At 49.6% G+C, this 13508-nt stretch overlaps 1 protein-coding gene across 6 annotated transcripts in view; it reads left to right on the plus strand.

The window, feature by feature from the left end:
• The first annotated feature begins 162 nt into the window (after positions 1-162).
• The window catches only part of KDM2B (lysine demethylase 2B), a 107673-nt gene continuing 94327 nt past the window's right edge, over positions 163-13508 (plus strand). Inside the window, exons 1-4 of one of the 6 annotated variants that reach the window (XM_032471849.1) lie at positions 163-327; positions 2315-2459; positions 5440-5518; positions 6734-6780. In XM_032471849.1, the coding sequence (XP_032327740.1) occupies positions 313-327; positions 2315-2459; positions 5440-5518; positions 6734-6780 (286 nt within the window). In that variant the 5' untranslated portion in view covers positions 163-312. Of the gene's footprint in view, positions 336-881; positions 1266-1607; positions 1659-2314; positions 2460-5439; positions 5519-6733; positions 6781-13508 lie in introns of those variants that run through there. The other 5 variants (XM_032471852.1, XM_032471847.1, XM_032471848.1 and 2 more) reach the window with 5 other exon arrangements.

The raw sequence follows: 13508 nt of genomic DNA on the forward strand, positions 1-13508 counted from the left end.
AAACCGCCAATAAGGGCTTACCCTTCGCCTGTTTGCCAGCTGCGTTAGGAGGCGCCAGATCCGATTCTCTCGGTAGTTCACTCCTGAGTATCTATTTCCTCCTCCTGGCGAGCGCAGGGACCTCTAAAAAATGTCCAACTTCTGTTCCAGCGCTTGTCGCCTAGTAAAGGACTCCACAGACGCGGGCAGAATGAATGAATGAAAGGCAACGTCTTCCGGTCAGCTCGGGTCTGAAAAGGCTCTGGTCTGGCTGTATTTCCTGTACCTGTGTGTTTGTGGATCCTTCTCTCTGAGTCCGGGAGTTTAAAAGTTATGCAGTCCGTACAGGTATGAAGGTGCGCTAATTTCTTCCTGAGCCCCCAGATACCTCCTCCAAATGGCAGGTCCGTTTATGGGGGTCTGAAGAGGATTCCCCCCCCAAAAAAAGACGTAGCAGAAAAGAAAAAATTATATACATTCAAAATGCTTTGAATTTGGGTTGGCCACGTAGGTAGTGGGGTGGGGTGGATGAAGGAAGAGGAAGAGGGGTAGCCCGTCGGGGCCATGGGCAATGGGGGGCAGGGATTGAGGTGGGAGGTCGTTTTTGGGGGTGCCAGGCCCTGGGGGCTTTCACGCCAGCATGCTCGGCTTGCATTTCCGCGCCTCCCGCTGAGGCCAGCCGTGCAAATCTGCACCTCCCTCCCCACCCCCTCCTCCTTCCCTCCCTCCCTGCCCCGCCATCTCCGGGATGCGCCCGCCGCCTGCAACTCAGCCCTTCCAAAAGTCAGCTCTGCACACAACTCCCGGGCGGCGGCGGCGCCTGCGTGCAGAGGCACACTCGTGACCCAACAACAAAACAGCGATGCCAGGGCGCTAACGGCGCCCGGTGCCTCCCGGGCGCCCTCCCCACCCCACACCTCCTCGGGCCGTCGCCCCCGCCCCCCCATCCTGGGCCGAGTGCCCCCCCACAACTAGCCCGGCAGCGGGCTCAGAGCGCGATCGGCAACAATGTTTACGTTCCGGGGATTATGACGTCGACGCCTCCCCCCCCCCACAACTGCTGAAAATGGTTTCCTAGGACTTTGCAAACGGATCTGCTTAAGTGTTGGTGCAAAACTTTGTAGATCTCGGCTCTGGCTTACTTTATTTATTTATTTTTTGGTTTGTTTTCTTTGGTCTTCCCTCCTTTCCCCCTCCGCCAAAATGCAGGGGGCAGGAGTGTTGACAATTAATTGGTGAACTCTCCTAAAAAAATGGAGGCAGAGAAAGACTCTGGAAGAAGATTGGTGTGTAGCTTTTTTTTTTTTTTTCCAAATCTGTATCTGGTATATGATAGATCTATTTTTTGTTGTCGTTTCTTGCTGCCTTTTCTTTCCTTTTCTGTATTTTGCAAGAGGACCGGAAAAAAATATAATAAATTGCATGCAAAAGGAAGCAAGCAGCTTACTCCTCCAGTCCCTTGTGAGGCTCAGAGTCTCAGACACTTAAGTGGGGAGGTGGTAGCGGGGAAAGGCGTGGAGCGGGGCTCAGCGGGCTCGGGGTTCGCCCGGAATCTAGGGGGCTGCGGGGCCGGGCGCTCGGCGGTGGAGGGAGGAGGCAGGGGATGCGGGGAGTGGTGGGGGAGTCTCCTTAGGAAGTGAGTGTGCGCGCGCGCTTGTGGGGAGATGAGGCAGCTGCTGGTGCGTTTTGGGGTCTCCGATGGGAGCTTTGTGGCGGGCCGTCTGCCTCTCCCACTCCCAAGCCCCGAACCCTCCCTCCCACCTCTTCTTCTCGCACTGGCGGGCGGTCGGCGGGGGCTTCAGCCCTTCCATTTCAGCTTTCCAGCTTCCCGGGTAGCTCGGGGGCGGCTCCAGTCTTAGAAATGCCGCCGGCCCCCGGTTCCGGCTTCCCGGCTTTGCCGCCGCGGCCGCCAGGGCTGCTGTTAGCGCCGAGCCGGGAGCTGCGGCGGCTCCTCTGGGGCCTACAAATGCCCCGCCAGCCCGTGCGCCGAGCCCCCTTCGCGGGTTACATAACCAGAGTCTGGGTCGAGTGAGCAAAACTCAACACTTATCGAGGGTGGGGGGCAAGGGAGAGTCCCTTAGATATCCTTTCCATGGCCTCCAAAGATGCAAGAGGGGAGTGCCCTGTATAGGGCGCAGCTTGACCCTGGGGGTGCGGGCCCCTCTAGTTATCCTGATTTTCAGCATCTTTGGCATTTGCGCAAAGTTGTTCAGGTCGCAATGGTGGGGTGCAGGGGGCGCGCGGCTTCTGCACCTGTTCGAGCTGGGCCCAGGGTGAGAGGCGACCCCCGGATCCCCCAATAATGTCCCGGGCTCTCTGGTTTGGGTCCCCGCAGCGCCCGATTGACCGCCAGAGATACGACGAGAACGAGGACTTGTCGGACGTGGAGGAGATCGTCAGCGTCCGCGGCTTCAGCCTGGAGGAGAAGCTGCGCAGCCAGCTGTACCAGGGGGACTTCGTGCACGCCATGGAGGGCAAAGGTGAGACGCCCCCTCCTCAGGCCGTCCTCCGCGCCGCGGCCCGAGCGCACGTGGGGAGGGAGCTGCCGGTGGCTGGGTTCGTATTTCGCGCCCGCGTCCCCCATTCCAGGGGATCCGGTGACGAAACGAGGCCGAGCACTGGGGGGGTGGGGTGGGGTGGCGAGGGAGGAGGGCAGTCGAGAACGGGGGCCGGGCATGGGCCTAGGCCCGGCCCGCGCCCACCACCAGCCCCAGGGTGGGCAGAGCCAGGGGGCCGGCGGACAGAGGGACCTGGGGACAGACGGGCGGACCGAGGGAGGGCGGGTGCGTCGCATTCTACCCCTCCCGGAGCCGACCCAGCTCCTTGCGCACGAGGGGCAGCCGGCTGTCCCGAGCGGGCTGGAGCACCCCAGGGGCATTAGGGTGAGGGTCCACCCCCCAGGCATGAAGACTCCCAAACCCCGTGCCATTTCGGGCCCTGCCAGTTAGGGCCTGGCTCTGGGGACGCCCCGGGTCATTGAATGACACCTCCTCAGGTCAGCTGAGCCGCATCACCTTGTGGGCTTTGCCAGATTGGAGCAGGGTGGGTGAGTTGTTGGCTGGTCCCGCACTTAAGCCTGAGGCCTCTAGCCCTGCAGCCCTGCCGGTTTGAAGTGGGGACTGCAGGTAAGAGGGTTGTCCCCACCTCAAGCTTAAGGCTGTCCTCTGGCAGTTTGAGGTGAAGACTTGGGGCACCGCTCTGGGAAACAGGGTCTTTTCCCAGGCCTGAGGCCTTGAGAGGTCTGTCCCTTTTGTGTGCCCTGTGGTTTTAGAGCAGAAATTGGAGAAGCCTATGGAGTTTTGAAGTGTCACCCTAGCCTGAGACCTTTAGGGCCTGAATTTCTCCCTGACCCTGGTACTAGCAAGGTGTCTGGGGGTGTCTTCCAGATGTTGCGTTGATGCTCTGACTTGGGTCTCAGGCCCACATGGCCGCTGGTTCTGCCTGTGGTGTTGGGATTTTAGATTTGCCTCTGCCTACTTATGCATATCACTATGCCCTTCTGAGGCCTGTAAGTTCATCCCCCCCGCCCTCAGATATTTGGGCTTCCTTTATATCACTGTTTCCATTTTGTTTATCCACTTTCCGCTTTGGAAAACTCTTCCATCCCTTAGTGAGCCGATAATGGGAAACGTCTCCGGCCTCCAGGTTCCGGTTGAGTGGCTGGGGCTGGGGGGTTAGTCCCTAGAAGAGACAGTCCTGGCTTTGCATTTTTGAAGTTTCTCTTTTGTGCCCATTGCTTCCTGGAGCGCTTGGCTTCCGTGGTAGGGGGTAGTTGTGGGGGGAGGGAAGAAGAAATTTCTTCCAGCTTGCCAGGTCTTAAGAGCATTGCACATGGGGCTGGACAGTCCAGGGGTCTAGTCTCAACTGTATTTAAATTTCCTTACCACAAATGGGATTTTAATTTCTCTCTTTCTTCCCCATTTTTATTGAGTCCTTTGGCGGATCCTAGGAGAAAACAGTATGCATCTCTTCCTGATTGTTGCTGAGGAATTCTCTGCCCAGGATCTCAGAGTGTTTTCTCAGGCTCATTTGAGGAAGTCGAAGCTGACCGTGGGGGTGGACTTTGGGTGTATGTGTGTATTGGGTGGGGGGGTGGGGTGGCAGGTTTTCAGCAAGGGATATTCCTTAAATCTGCTGTCCAGGCTCCTTTCAAAGAAGAAGGCTCTAGGGTTTTTGGCTGTTAATTCAGATCTCACTCCAAAACTTGAGGGAGGAGCTGAGAAACAGAACGAGCCCTTAGCCTGGATTCAAAGTAGAAGCTTCTTAAACTTCTCTGCCTTTAAATCCTTAGGAATCCCCATTCACTGGGAGCCCCTGGGGATCTGAGCTGCTAAGGTCAGGGCTTTCCCCAGCTCTGGTTTTGTTCTCTCTCTCCTCTGAGCAGAGTTGCCTTGGCCTCCCCCAACCCACCCCCACCCCAACTCCCCCCCACCCCCAAGCTGCCTTGGTGAGCTGTTTCCTTGGGGCAGGGGCTTCAGTGGCCTGGGGTCTCGTCCATCTTCCTTCGGACCGGCCGGCCAGGGAGCGCTTGTGCCCTTGTGGATTGGTTCACTTACCTGAGGACTTGAGGATGTGAGGATTTATCTCCGCCTCCCTCACCTCCATATTTAGGGATATGGTTGGGTCAGATCCTTTGCTTTGGGGAGGATAGAAAATAAGGCTTCCTTCATTCTCCAGGGCTTTCGATAAGGATGTTGGGGGTATCCACTAGACAAATGTCAGTCAGATAGAAAACTGCCCTGTGAATTTGCTTTAGGCCGTACTATGCCCCCTTCACACGGCCTTCTCCCGGGGAAGCATCCCTCTCAGTTATCCATCTGAAGCAAGTGTTGTGATGGCTGCAGCAGAATTTCACTATTAAGACAACAAAGCTGTGCCCAGTTCCCTAGTTATTTTGGCACCAAATACACAGTTTCCAGGGAAACCGGCTTTCCCCCTCTCCCCTTCACTATGCAGGATATTACAATAAGATCTTCCCTGATGCTCAGCTACAATGAGAACCCTCCTCCCAGCCTCCTCTCTGGGGCTTCAGATCCTCCCAGGTGGCATTCTTCAATTTTGCAGTTCCTTTACTTTCTGAGCTCGGCCCGGGATGCGTTTCTCTGTCTGTCCCTCCTCAGCAGTGCTGGCTGGGGCTCTTGCTGTGTGGGGCTCTTTCATGAGTCTCCCTCCCCAACCCTCGCTGGCCTTGGGCTGTTCATTGACAAGTTCTGACCCGTGGGGCATGCAGGGAATGACTGAGTAGGTAGAGGAGCTGATAGTTGGCATGGCTTCTCTTGGCCTTTGCCTAATCTACTTCTTTGTCATTTTCCAGGGAGCTCTTGCCCTTCGAGCTGGTCCCTGCATCTAGTGTAACCCCTGCCCCTTTCTTCATCGTTTTTCTTCCCCTGACCAATGGATCGTGGTTCATTTGCTCCTTCCTGACTTAACCAACCTATTTTCATTCCAACATCCAAACAGATTTCAACTATGAGTACGTGCAAAGAGAAGCTCTCAGAGTTCCCCTGATATTTCGAGAAAAGGATGGACTGGGAATTAAGTAAGTTGCTGAAACTAATCGCTTATTCCCCTGTCACCTTCCCAAAGACAGTTTATAGCTCATGATGGATTTCTTCCCCTCTTTGCCCTTCCTCTCATCACTGAGAAGGATCTTTCTTCATTATTTGGGGATAGTATTAAAGCCTGACAAAGGGGAAAAACTCTCTAAAGGTTAGATCTTGATTTTTGGAGAATTTGGGCAAAGGGGACACAGGGTACTTAAACAGTGTGAGCTTTTTTCCCTGATCCACCCAGTTACATGCAGTGACTTCCTAAGGAGAATTGTGCCCTCCTCCCTCAAATCAGGAAACTGAGGTGGGGCTTGGGCTGTGAAGGGACTGGCCAGCCTCTAGGCCCAGAGGCAGGACACTGACACACATATTTTCTGCTCAGACTCCCACTGTGTGAGAAACCGGTCCTTTTCTGTGAGGGGCATGTTTCCCAGGATGCCAGGCCTGTCTCCCCATTCTCCTCCTGCTCCAGCACCTGCCTCCTCACTGTCTTGTTTGGTTTACATTCTCTTCAAGTGCTGTCAGGGGTCCAGGTGGGGGAGAGATCTGGGAGGCAGGCTGGAAGAACAGGTTTCCGCCCCTTGGGCAGGGGTGGGGAGGCAGCTGTGGGTGTCATCACGACTGGCCCGCCTCCCAGCACTACTTCCAGGCTTGCCCGAGAGTCTATTCCTATGAATAGAAATTAAACCTTCAGCATCATTGTTTATAGTGAACATAACCACAGCCATTATGGCCAGTGATGTGGTTTTTTTTCCCCTCTTAAAGGGGCCCCTCCCAGCCTCTGTACAACTCCTTACAGAGAGTATTTTCTAGAAGAGGAGCCACAGAGAGGGCTACCCACCCTGAAAGAAAGCTGGTGTTTGGATGCCCAACTCTGGCAGTTACCCTTGACAGTCTTCACTGGAAATGTAGGGTGGACAGTGGATGTCCCATTCTCTTTTCTGTAGCAGTGATGAGTTGAGGTGTCGGGGACAGTGAGGGGTGTGTATTGCCTATGATGTGAGGAAGCTGCTCCCTGGTTCAGCAGTGACCCACCCTTGAGGCACCAACTGGTCACTACCCTCCCTTTGAGTTATCTTATTTTGGGTTCCCAACTTGTGAACGAGGGAACCCTCTTAGGAAAAGTGGCCTGCCTCTGCCCCCATTGTTGGGTCCGACTTTTGTTTCTGGCTTCTTACCAGATGCCTGTGTTCCTCTTTTTGCAGGATGCCTGACCCTGATTTCACAGTTCGAGATGTCAAGCTCCTGGTGGGTAAGTTGCTACGTGTGTGTGAGCGCGGCTGGGAGATGCTGAAGGAGGAAGGAGGAGCAGGGAAGGAGGCCTGTACCACCTGCCCGTTTAGATTTTTAACTGCCTCTGAAAAGAAACTCTCCATGGGAGGAGGCAGGAGCAGGTGTGAGCTGCAACCGTCTCATTCTGGAGAACAGGTCAGATTGCAAAGCCATAAGAAGCTGTGTCAGAGGGTGTTTGCCAGTGCAGTTTTATGAGGCTGATTTGGACCCCAGCCTCCAGCTTGGGTGTCAGCAAGGCAAGCTTAGATCTCCTTTGCGTTTGTTTGTGGGTTGCTGGGTAAACACTGGGTGCTGTGTGACCCCTGAAAGACTTTCAGACTTTCAAGGGGAGGGCTCGTTCTTCCTGCTTCCTCAGGGTTCCAGACAGGTCTGGGGCGGGGCTTGGCGCTGAGGGCCTAGCAAATGCTGATTAACTCCCTGGGCGCCTGCAGGGCGAGCGATCCCTTAGCGCTCCGGACTCCTGAGCAGGTAGTGGGCCACATTTCAGATCTTACGGGAAGTTGTTCAGTTCTTTCCAGAAGTGTTTCTCAAGTAGCTTCTTTTTTTTTTTTAATTAAAAAATTACTTATTGATTGATTGATTGATTGGTGATGGGGGAGATAATTAGATTTCTTTCTTTCTTTCTTAATGGAGGTACTGGGGATTGAACCCTGTGCACGCTAAGCAGGCACTCTACCACGGAGCTCTACCCTCCCCCCTCAAGTAGCTTCTATATGGCAGGTTAATTCACAGCTGTGGGCATGACAGGCAAGGTCCCTGCCCTCTTGGTTGGAGCGATAGCCAACAAAGAAGTAAACAGTTTTGTAAAAAATAAATCTTTTCAGTGGGCGAGAAGGACTACGAAGAAATAAAGGAGGGTCATGGGGTGGAGCTTGATGGAGTGGTCGGTGGGGGCCTCTGGGTGGAGGTGGTGAGGACTTTGGACAGAGACCTGCCTGATGATAAGCCAGCTGTGGGAAAGAACGTTCCAGATTGAGGAATGGATAAGGGCAAAGGTCAGGAGGTGAGGGAGGAACGGAAGGAGTAAGGGGGAAAGTACTAGGAGAGGTGGGAGAGGTGTCAGGGGCCTGGCCCTGGTAGGGCCTTATGGGCCCTGGTGGGGAATTGGGGCTTGACTCCTAGTGCAATGGGAAGCCGTTGGCGGGTTTTAAAGTGTGGTGAGAGGGTAGCTTTGTGATCTGATTATTTTGGGGGGAGAGGGAGTCCAAAACATTTAAAAAATTGAGATAAAAGCATGTACCATAAAATTCACCATTTAACCATTTTAAAGTGTGCAATTCGTTGGTTTTTAACATATTCATAATGTTGTGTAACCATCACCATTAACTAATTCCAGAACATTTCCATCACTCCCAAAGTAAAGCCTGTGCCTCCCAAGTCCCCTCTCCCTCCTGCCCCTGACAACCACTAATCTGCGTTTTCCCTCTGTGGGTTTGTCTGTTCTGGACATTCCATAGAAGTGGAATCATAATACGTGGTCCTTTATATGTGACTTCTTTCACTAGCATCATGTTTTCCCAACTCATCCGTGTCGTAGCCTGCCTCAGTACTTTTTATGGCTGAATAGTATCCCATCCTACGGATAAGCCACATTTTCTTTACCGTTCGTCAGTTGATGCACATTTTGGTTGTTTCTACTTCTTGGCTTTTGTGAATATCAACGCCGTTAACGACTATTTGTGTACAAGTTTTTGTGTGAACATACATTTTCACTTCTTTGAGGGGTATATACCTAGGAGTGAAATCGTTGGGTCATAGGGTAACTATATTTAACCTCCTGAGGAACTGCCAGGCTGTTTTCCAGAGCAGCAGCACCATTTTTCATTCCCATTGGCAACATAATGAGGGTTCTAATTTCTCTCCATCCTTGTCCACACTTTGATGCCAGCCATCCTGGAGGGTGTGAAGCAGTGTGGTCTGATTTAAGTTTTATAAAAGGCGGCTCTAGTGGCTGTGTGGAGGATGAAGGCAGCTGACCGGTGGGTGTGTGGATGATCCAGCCTGAATTATTGACCCAGAGGTGTGTTAACTCAGAAGGGAGGACTGGTTGTATAAAAGGAAATGGTGCCGTTGACAGATAGAGGGATCTCCGTTAATTGGTGAGGGCTTCCTTGCTCAGGAGATAGATTTTTTTTTTTAAACTGGATTCTAGAAATGCTGAAGGAAGTGGATGTCAGAGCAGAAGGAGGCAACCTTCCAGCAGTGGGCGGAAGATGGGGCAATGGACCCCATAAGTCAAGTCTTGGCATGGGCGACTCTCCTTGGTGCCTCAGTCCAGCCCCAGCCTTTGTTGTTGGGGCTCAGCTCTCCTCTTTGACTGGGTGATTTGGGGCAAGCTACCTAACCTGCTTAAGCCTCAGCGCATCTGCAAAATTGAGCTCAGAGCAGAATCTGCCTCAAAGAAAGATCCTATGAGAATGAATGAATGTGTAGCATTATGCTGGATGATGGATGCTCAGTAAAAGTTCCCCATTATTATTCTAATATCAGGTTGTGCATCCGATGAGATTCTCTTTATGAACAAGGATTAAAGCCAGATTCTCAAATCTTGGGTTCAGACAACATCACAGGCTTAATTTAATACTGTTGGCTTTGACCCTTTAGAGGAATTCTCAAGCCCTTTGTAGTTTTGTTATGCTCTGGTTGTGTCCCGGCTACCTCTTCTTCCCTTGAGCCTCATTCTTCTCCTCGTGATAGCAGGAGGAGTCAGTTAGATGTCCCCAACGTCCTTGCCAGCTCTCGAGAAGTCTAGGGTGGCCAAGAAAGTGGGAATAGTAATACTTGCAGCCTGTGTCTCTTGGCATTTCTGTGATGACCAAATGGATCATCACAACGGTGAATACATAGGTGAATTGTGAAGATACCGTGGGCTCTGGGACTGCAAGGGATGCCTGTAACTGGTTAGCACGGGGTAGCGTTATGCCCTTTTTAGTCTCGGAGAGTGCACACAGGCTTCTGGAGAGTGGTGACAGGGAACATTTGTCATAGTGACGTAAGTGACAAATGTAACTCAGCCTGCCCTAAGCAAAACAGAATTCATTGGTTTATGTAATGAGTGCAGGATGTGACCTTAGGCACATCTACAGCTAGGTGCTCTAAGAAGATTTCAAGAAGGTGGCTCTTACTTTTCATTTTTGCTTCCTTTTTTTGCTTCCTCTTTCTGCTTCATTCTCTGACAGGTTTCTCTCTATGTCGTAGCGAAAATGGGGAGACGACATCTCCAGGCTTCCATACTGCCGGCTCAGTCCTCCTTCCCAAGTCCCTAGTAATTCCATTAAATGTCTCTGATTGGCTCTGGTAGGCTTAGCACAACCTCATCCCTGAGCTGGTTGTGGGGTCTGCCCAGCACAACCATGTGGACTGGGAGTGGGGAAGGAGTGATTTCTCCAGGGTTACTGGGTGACGTAAACATGCCCCTAACACAAATGGGAGTTCTGCTTTGGAGGGCAGGGTATGGGGGAGGCTGGACCATCCCTCGGAATTAGTGTGGGATCTCAGCCTCTGTCTTCCAGCCTCTTGCCCCCTCCCCGGGCCCTGTCTCTCGGGCAGCGGCTGTTTGAGAAGCGAGTTGGTGCGCGGCCAGCTAACAAGCCACAACTTGGGTCTACACAGACTCGTCTCTAATGTCCTAAAATTGGGCTTTTTTCTCTCAGCCCAATTTACCTGCCCACTGGGAAGACAGGCACCTCACTTCTGTTCTGAGCTCCTCACTTGTGAAGAAAAACAAAAAATAGCATTTTCCATTTTGATGACACTGTACACTTAAAATAAAAACTTTCATGGAAGTCTAATAGACATGTAGAAAAGCGCACATATGGTAACTGTATAGTTTGATTCATTTTAGCAAATTGAACACACCAGCATCAACTCCCCTTGAATTGCCCTCCAGTCACTACCCTCTGCTGTTACCCTGACTTCTGACAGTGGGGATGAGGTTTGCCTGTTTTAATACTTTATGTCAGTGGAATTACGCAAGATGTCTTTCCTCTTTTGGTTTCAGCTTCTTTGACTCAACTTTGTGTTTACAAGATTTATCCATATTATTGTGTGTATTTGTAGATGATTTCTTTTCATTGCTATATAGTTTTCCATTATATGATTATTTCAAGATTAATTTATTCATTCTGTTATCAGTGGACACTTGGGTAGCTGTCAGTTTATTTTTTATTTTATTTTATTTATTTTTGGGGGTAAACAAAGTTTATTCTAGGAAGAGCAACTCATTGAGAGATAAAACCATTTTAAAATTTACATATATGTACTGTTCTCTAAGAACAGTTTAGAGCTTTAGCTTTTCAAACTTAGATGTTATTAAAGGAATAAAGCCAAATAAGAATCAACAGACTGTAGTAATCCAGTCACAAAGGATAGTCAAATGTGCTTACACATATGCAGTGCAGGGGATCAATTATCTAAGTTATAAATAATAAATAGATAGTGTGCTTTTTTTTTTTTTTTTAGATTCCACATTTAAGTGATATCATGTGGCGTTTTTCTTTTTCTTTCTGGCTTACTTCACTTACAATGACGATCTTGAAGTCCATCCATGTTGCTGCAAATGGCATTATTTTATTGTTTTTTTATGAGTGAGTAGTGTTCCATTGTATATATACGCCGCATCTTCTTTATCTAGTCATCTGTTGATGGACAAGCTGTCATTTTAAAGCTATACGCATCATGCTGGTGTGAACATTTGAGGCACAATTGGTGAACAAACGGATGTGTTTTCATTGGGCATATACCAAGAGCAGAATTGCTTGGGTCATAGAATTTGCATATGTGTTCAGTCTTACTAGATACTGACAAGTAATTGTCCAGAGGGGTTGTTCTGGTTCTGATTGCTCCACATCCTCCCCAAGAGTTGGTGTGTTCATCCTTTTCATGTTAGTCATGCCTCCATGCTGGTGGGAATACAGTTCTATTTCATTGTGTTTCAGTTGGCATTTCTCTAATGACTATTGGAATTGAGCTCCATTTCTTATGTTTATTTGATATTTGGGTATCTTTTGTGAAATGTTTGGTCAAGTCTTTTTTCCGTTAAAGATTGTCTTTTATTGGTTGTAAAAATTTATCAGTTTGCTAGGGCCACCATACCAAAGTACCACAGACTGGGTGACTTAAACAACAGAAATTAATTTTCTCGTAATTCTGGAACTAGAAGTCCACGATCAAGTGCCAGCAGGGTTAGTTTCTTCGAAGGTTTCTCTCCTTGGCTTGTATCGACGGCTGTCTTCTCCCTGTCTTCATGTGGTCTCCCTCTGGAGTATGTGTGTTCTAATGCCCTCTTGTTATGAGAACACCAGTCTTACTGGATTAGGGGCCACCCTAAAGACCTCATTTTAACTTAATTACCTCTTTAAAGACATTATCTCCAAATATGGTTACATATTGTGTTACTCGGGGTTAAACCTTGAACATACAAATCTGAGGGAGGGGGGCACAATTTAGCCCATAACGTAAAGGTTCTTTCTATATTCTGGGTGTGAGTACATATTCCAATATTATCTCCTACTTCGTGGGTTGCCTTTTCCCACTCTTTAAGATGTCTTTAAATGAATAGACATTCTTAATTTTAACCTAGACCATTTAACTCTTCTTGATATATTAGTTCATTTTGTGTCTTGTCAAATTAAGAAAATTTTGCATAGTCCAAGATCACAAAGGTGTTCATACATTTTTCTTGAAAAGCTTTATTCTTTGAAGTCTCACATTTGCATTTGTAGTTCATCTGGAATTGATTTTTGAGTTTGGCATGAAACAGGGGTCAAGATTCTTTTTTTTTTTTTCCTATCTGGATATCCAGTTGATCGGTACCATTATTGAAAAAATGCCTTCTCCATATAGCACCGAAGTGCTGTCTTTGTTGTGGATCAAGTGACTGCATTTGTGTGGGTCTGTTTGATGCTCTAATCTGTGCCCCCCGTCCCCCCATCTCTGTCCTGGATAGTTCATGTAAGAAGATTGGGATATCTATAGGTTGGGAGTTGAGGGGATAGGGAAACTGGGGAAGAGATCAATCTAGTTGTCTCTGAAGATGCTTTAAACCCTCTGAGAAAGCGTATCCACAAAGTGCAGGGTCCCCACTCATTGTCCATACTTAGGTCACTGAGGATTGGGAGGGCCCATGGCTAAGGGTGGTTTGCGTATTATCTCTTTATTGTATTTTTCTCTAGTGAGGGTACCCAAGCCAACCGAAGCTTTCTTTAGCCCCTTTTCTTGAAAAAATTTTCAAGACCAGTCACTGTATTCAGTATTCATTTATTCATCCAATTTTAGTAACAATCACTTATCTTTCACTGTATGTTTGCCAGATGACCTCATTTTGTCCTCACCAATAATCGTATAAATTAGGTGTTATTGTTCACTTTTCCAGATGGAGGATCTGAGGCTCAGAGGGAGCTGCCCACATAGCTAGTGTGCAGCCGAGCCAGGACCCAAACCCGGCCTTGGGTGTTTCCAAAGCTCATGCTTTTGCTCTGCGACTTCCTGCTCTGACCCTAACTCTCCCCCATTCATCCCTCCCTCTCGAATTTACTGGGTGTCTGTGTTATGTCTGGCCAGAGGCGAGATGCTGGGGTTAAGGAGACTCCTGAGATGGGCTCTGCCCTGGACTGACTGTGTTTAGGGAGAAGACTAAATTCTCACTCTTTAGAAATCAAAGGTGGCTGATTTATCCCCAGACCTTTT

Source organism: Camelus ferus, chromosome 32, assembly GCF_009834535.1.
Source record: "Camelus ferus isolate YT-003-E chromosome 32, BCGSAC_Cfer_1.0, whole genome shotgun sequence".
NCBI lineage: Eukaryota > Metazoa > Chordata > Mammalia > Artiodactyla > Camelidae > Camelus > Camelus ferus.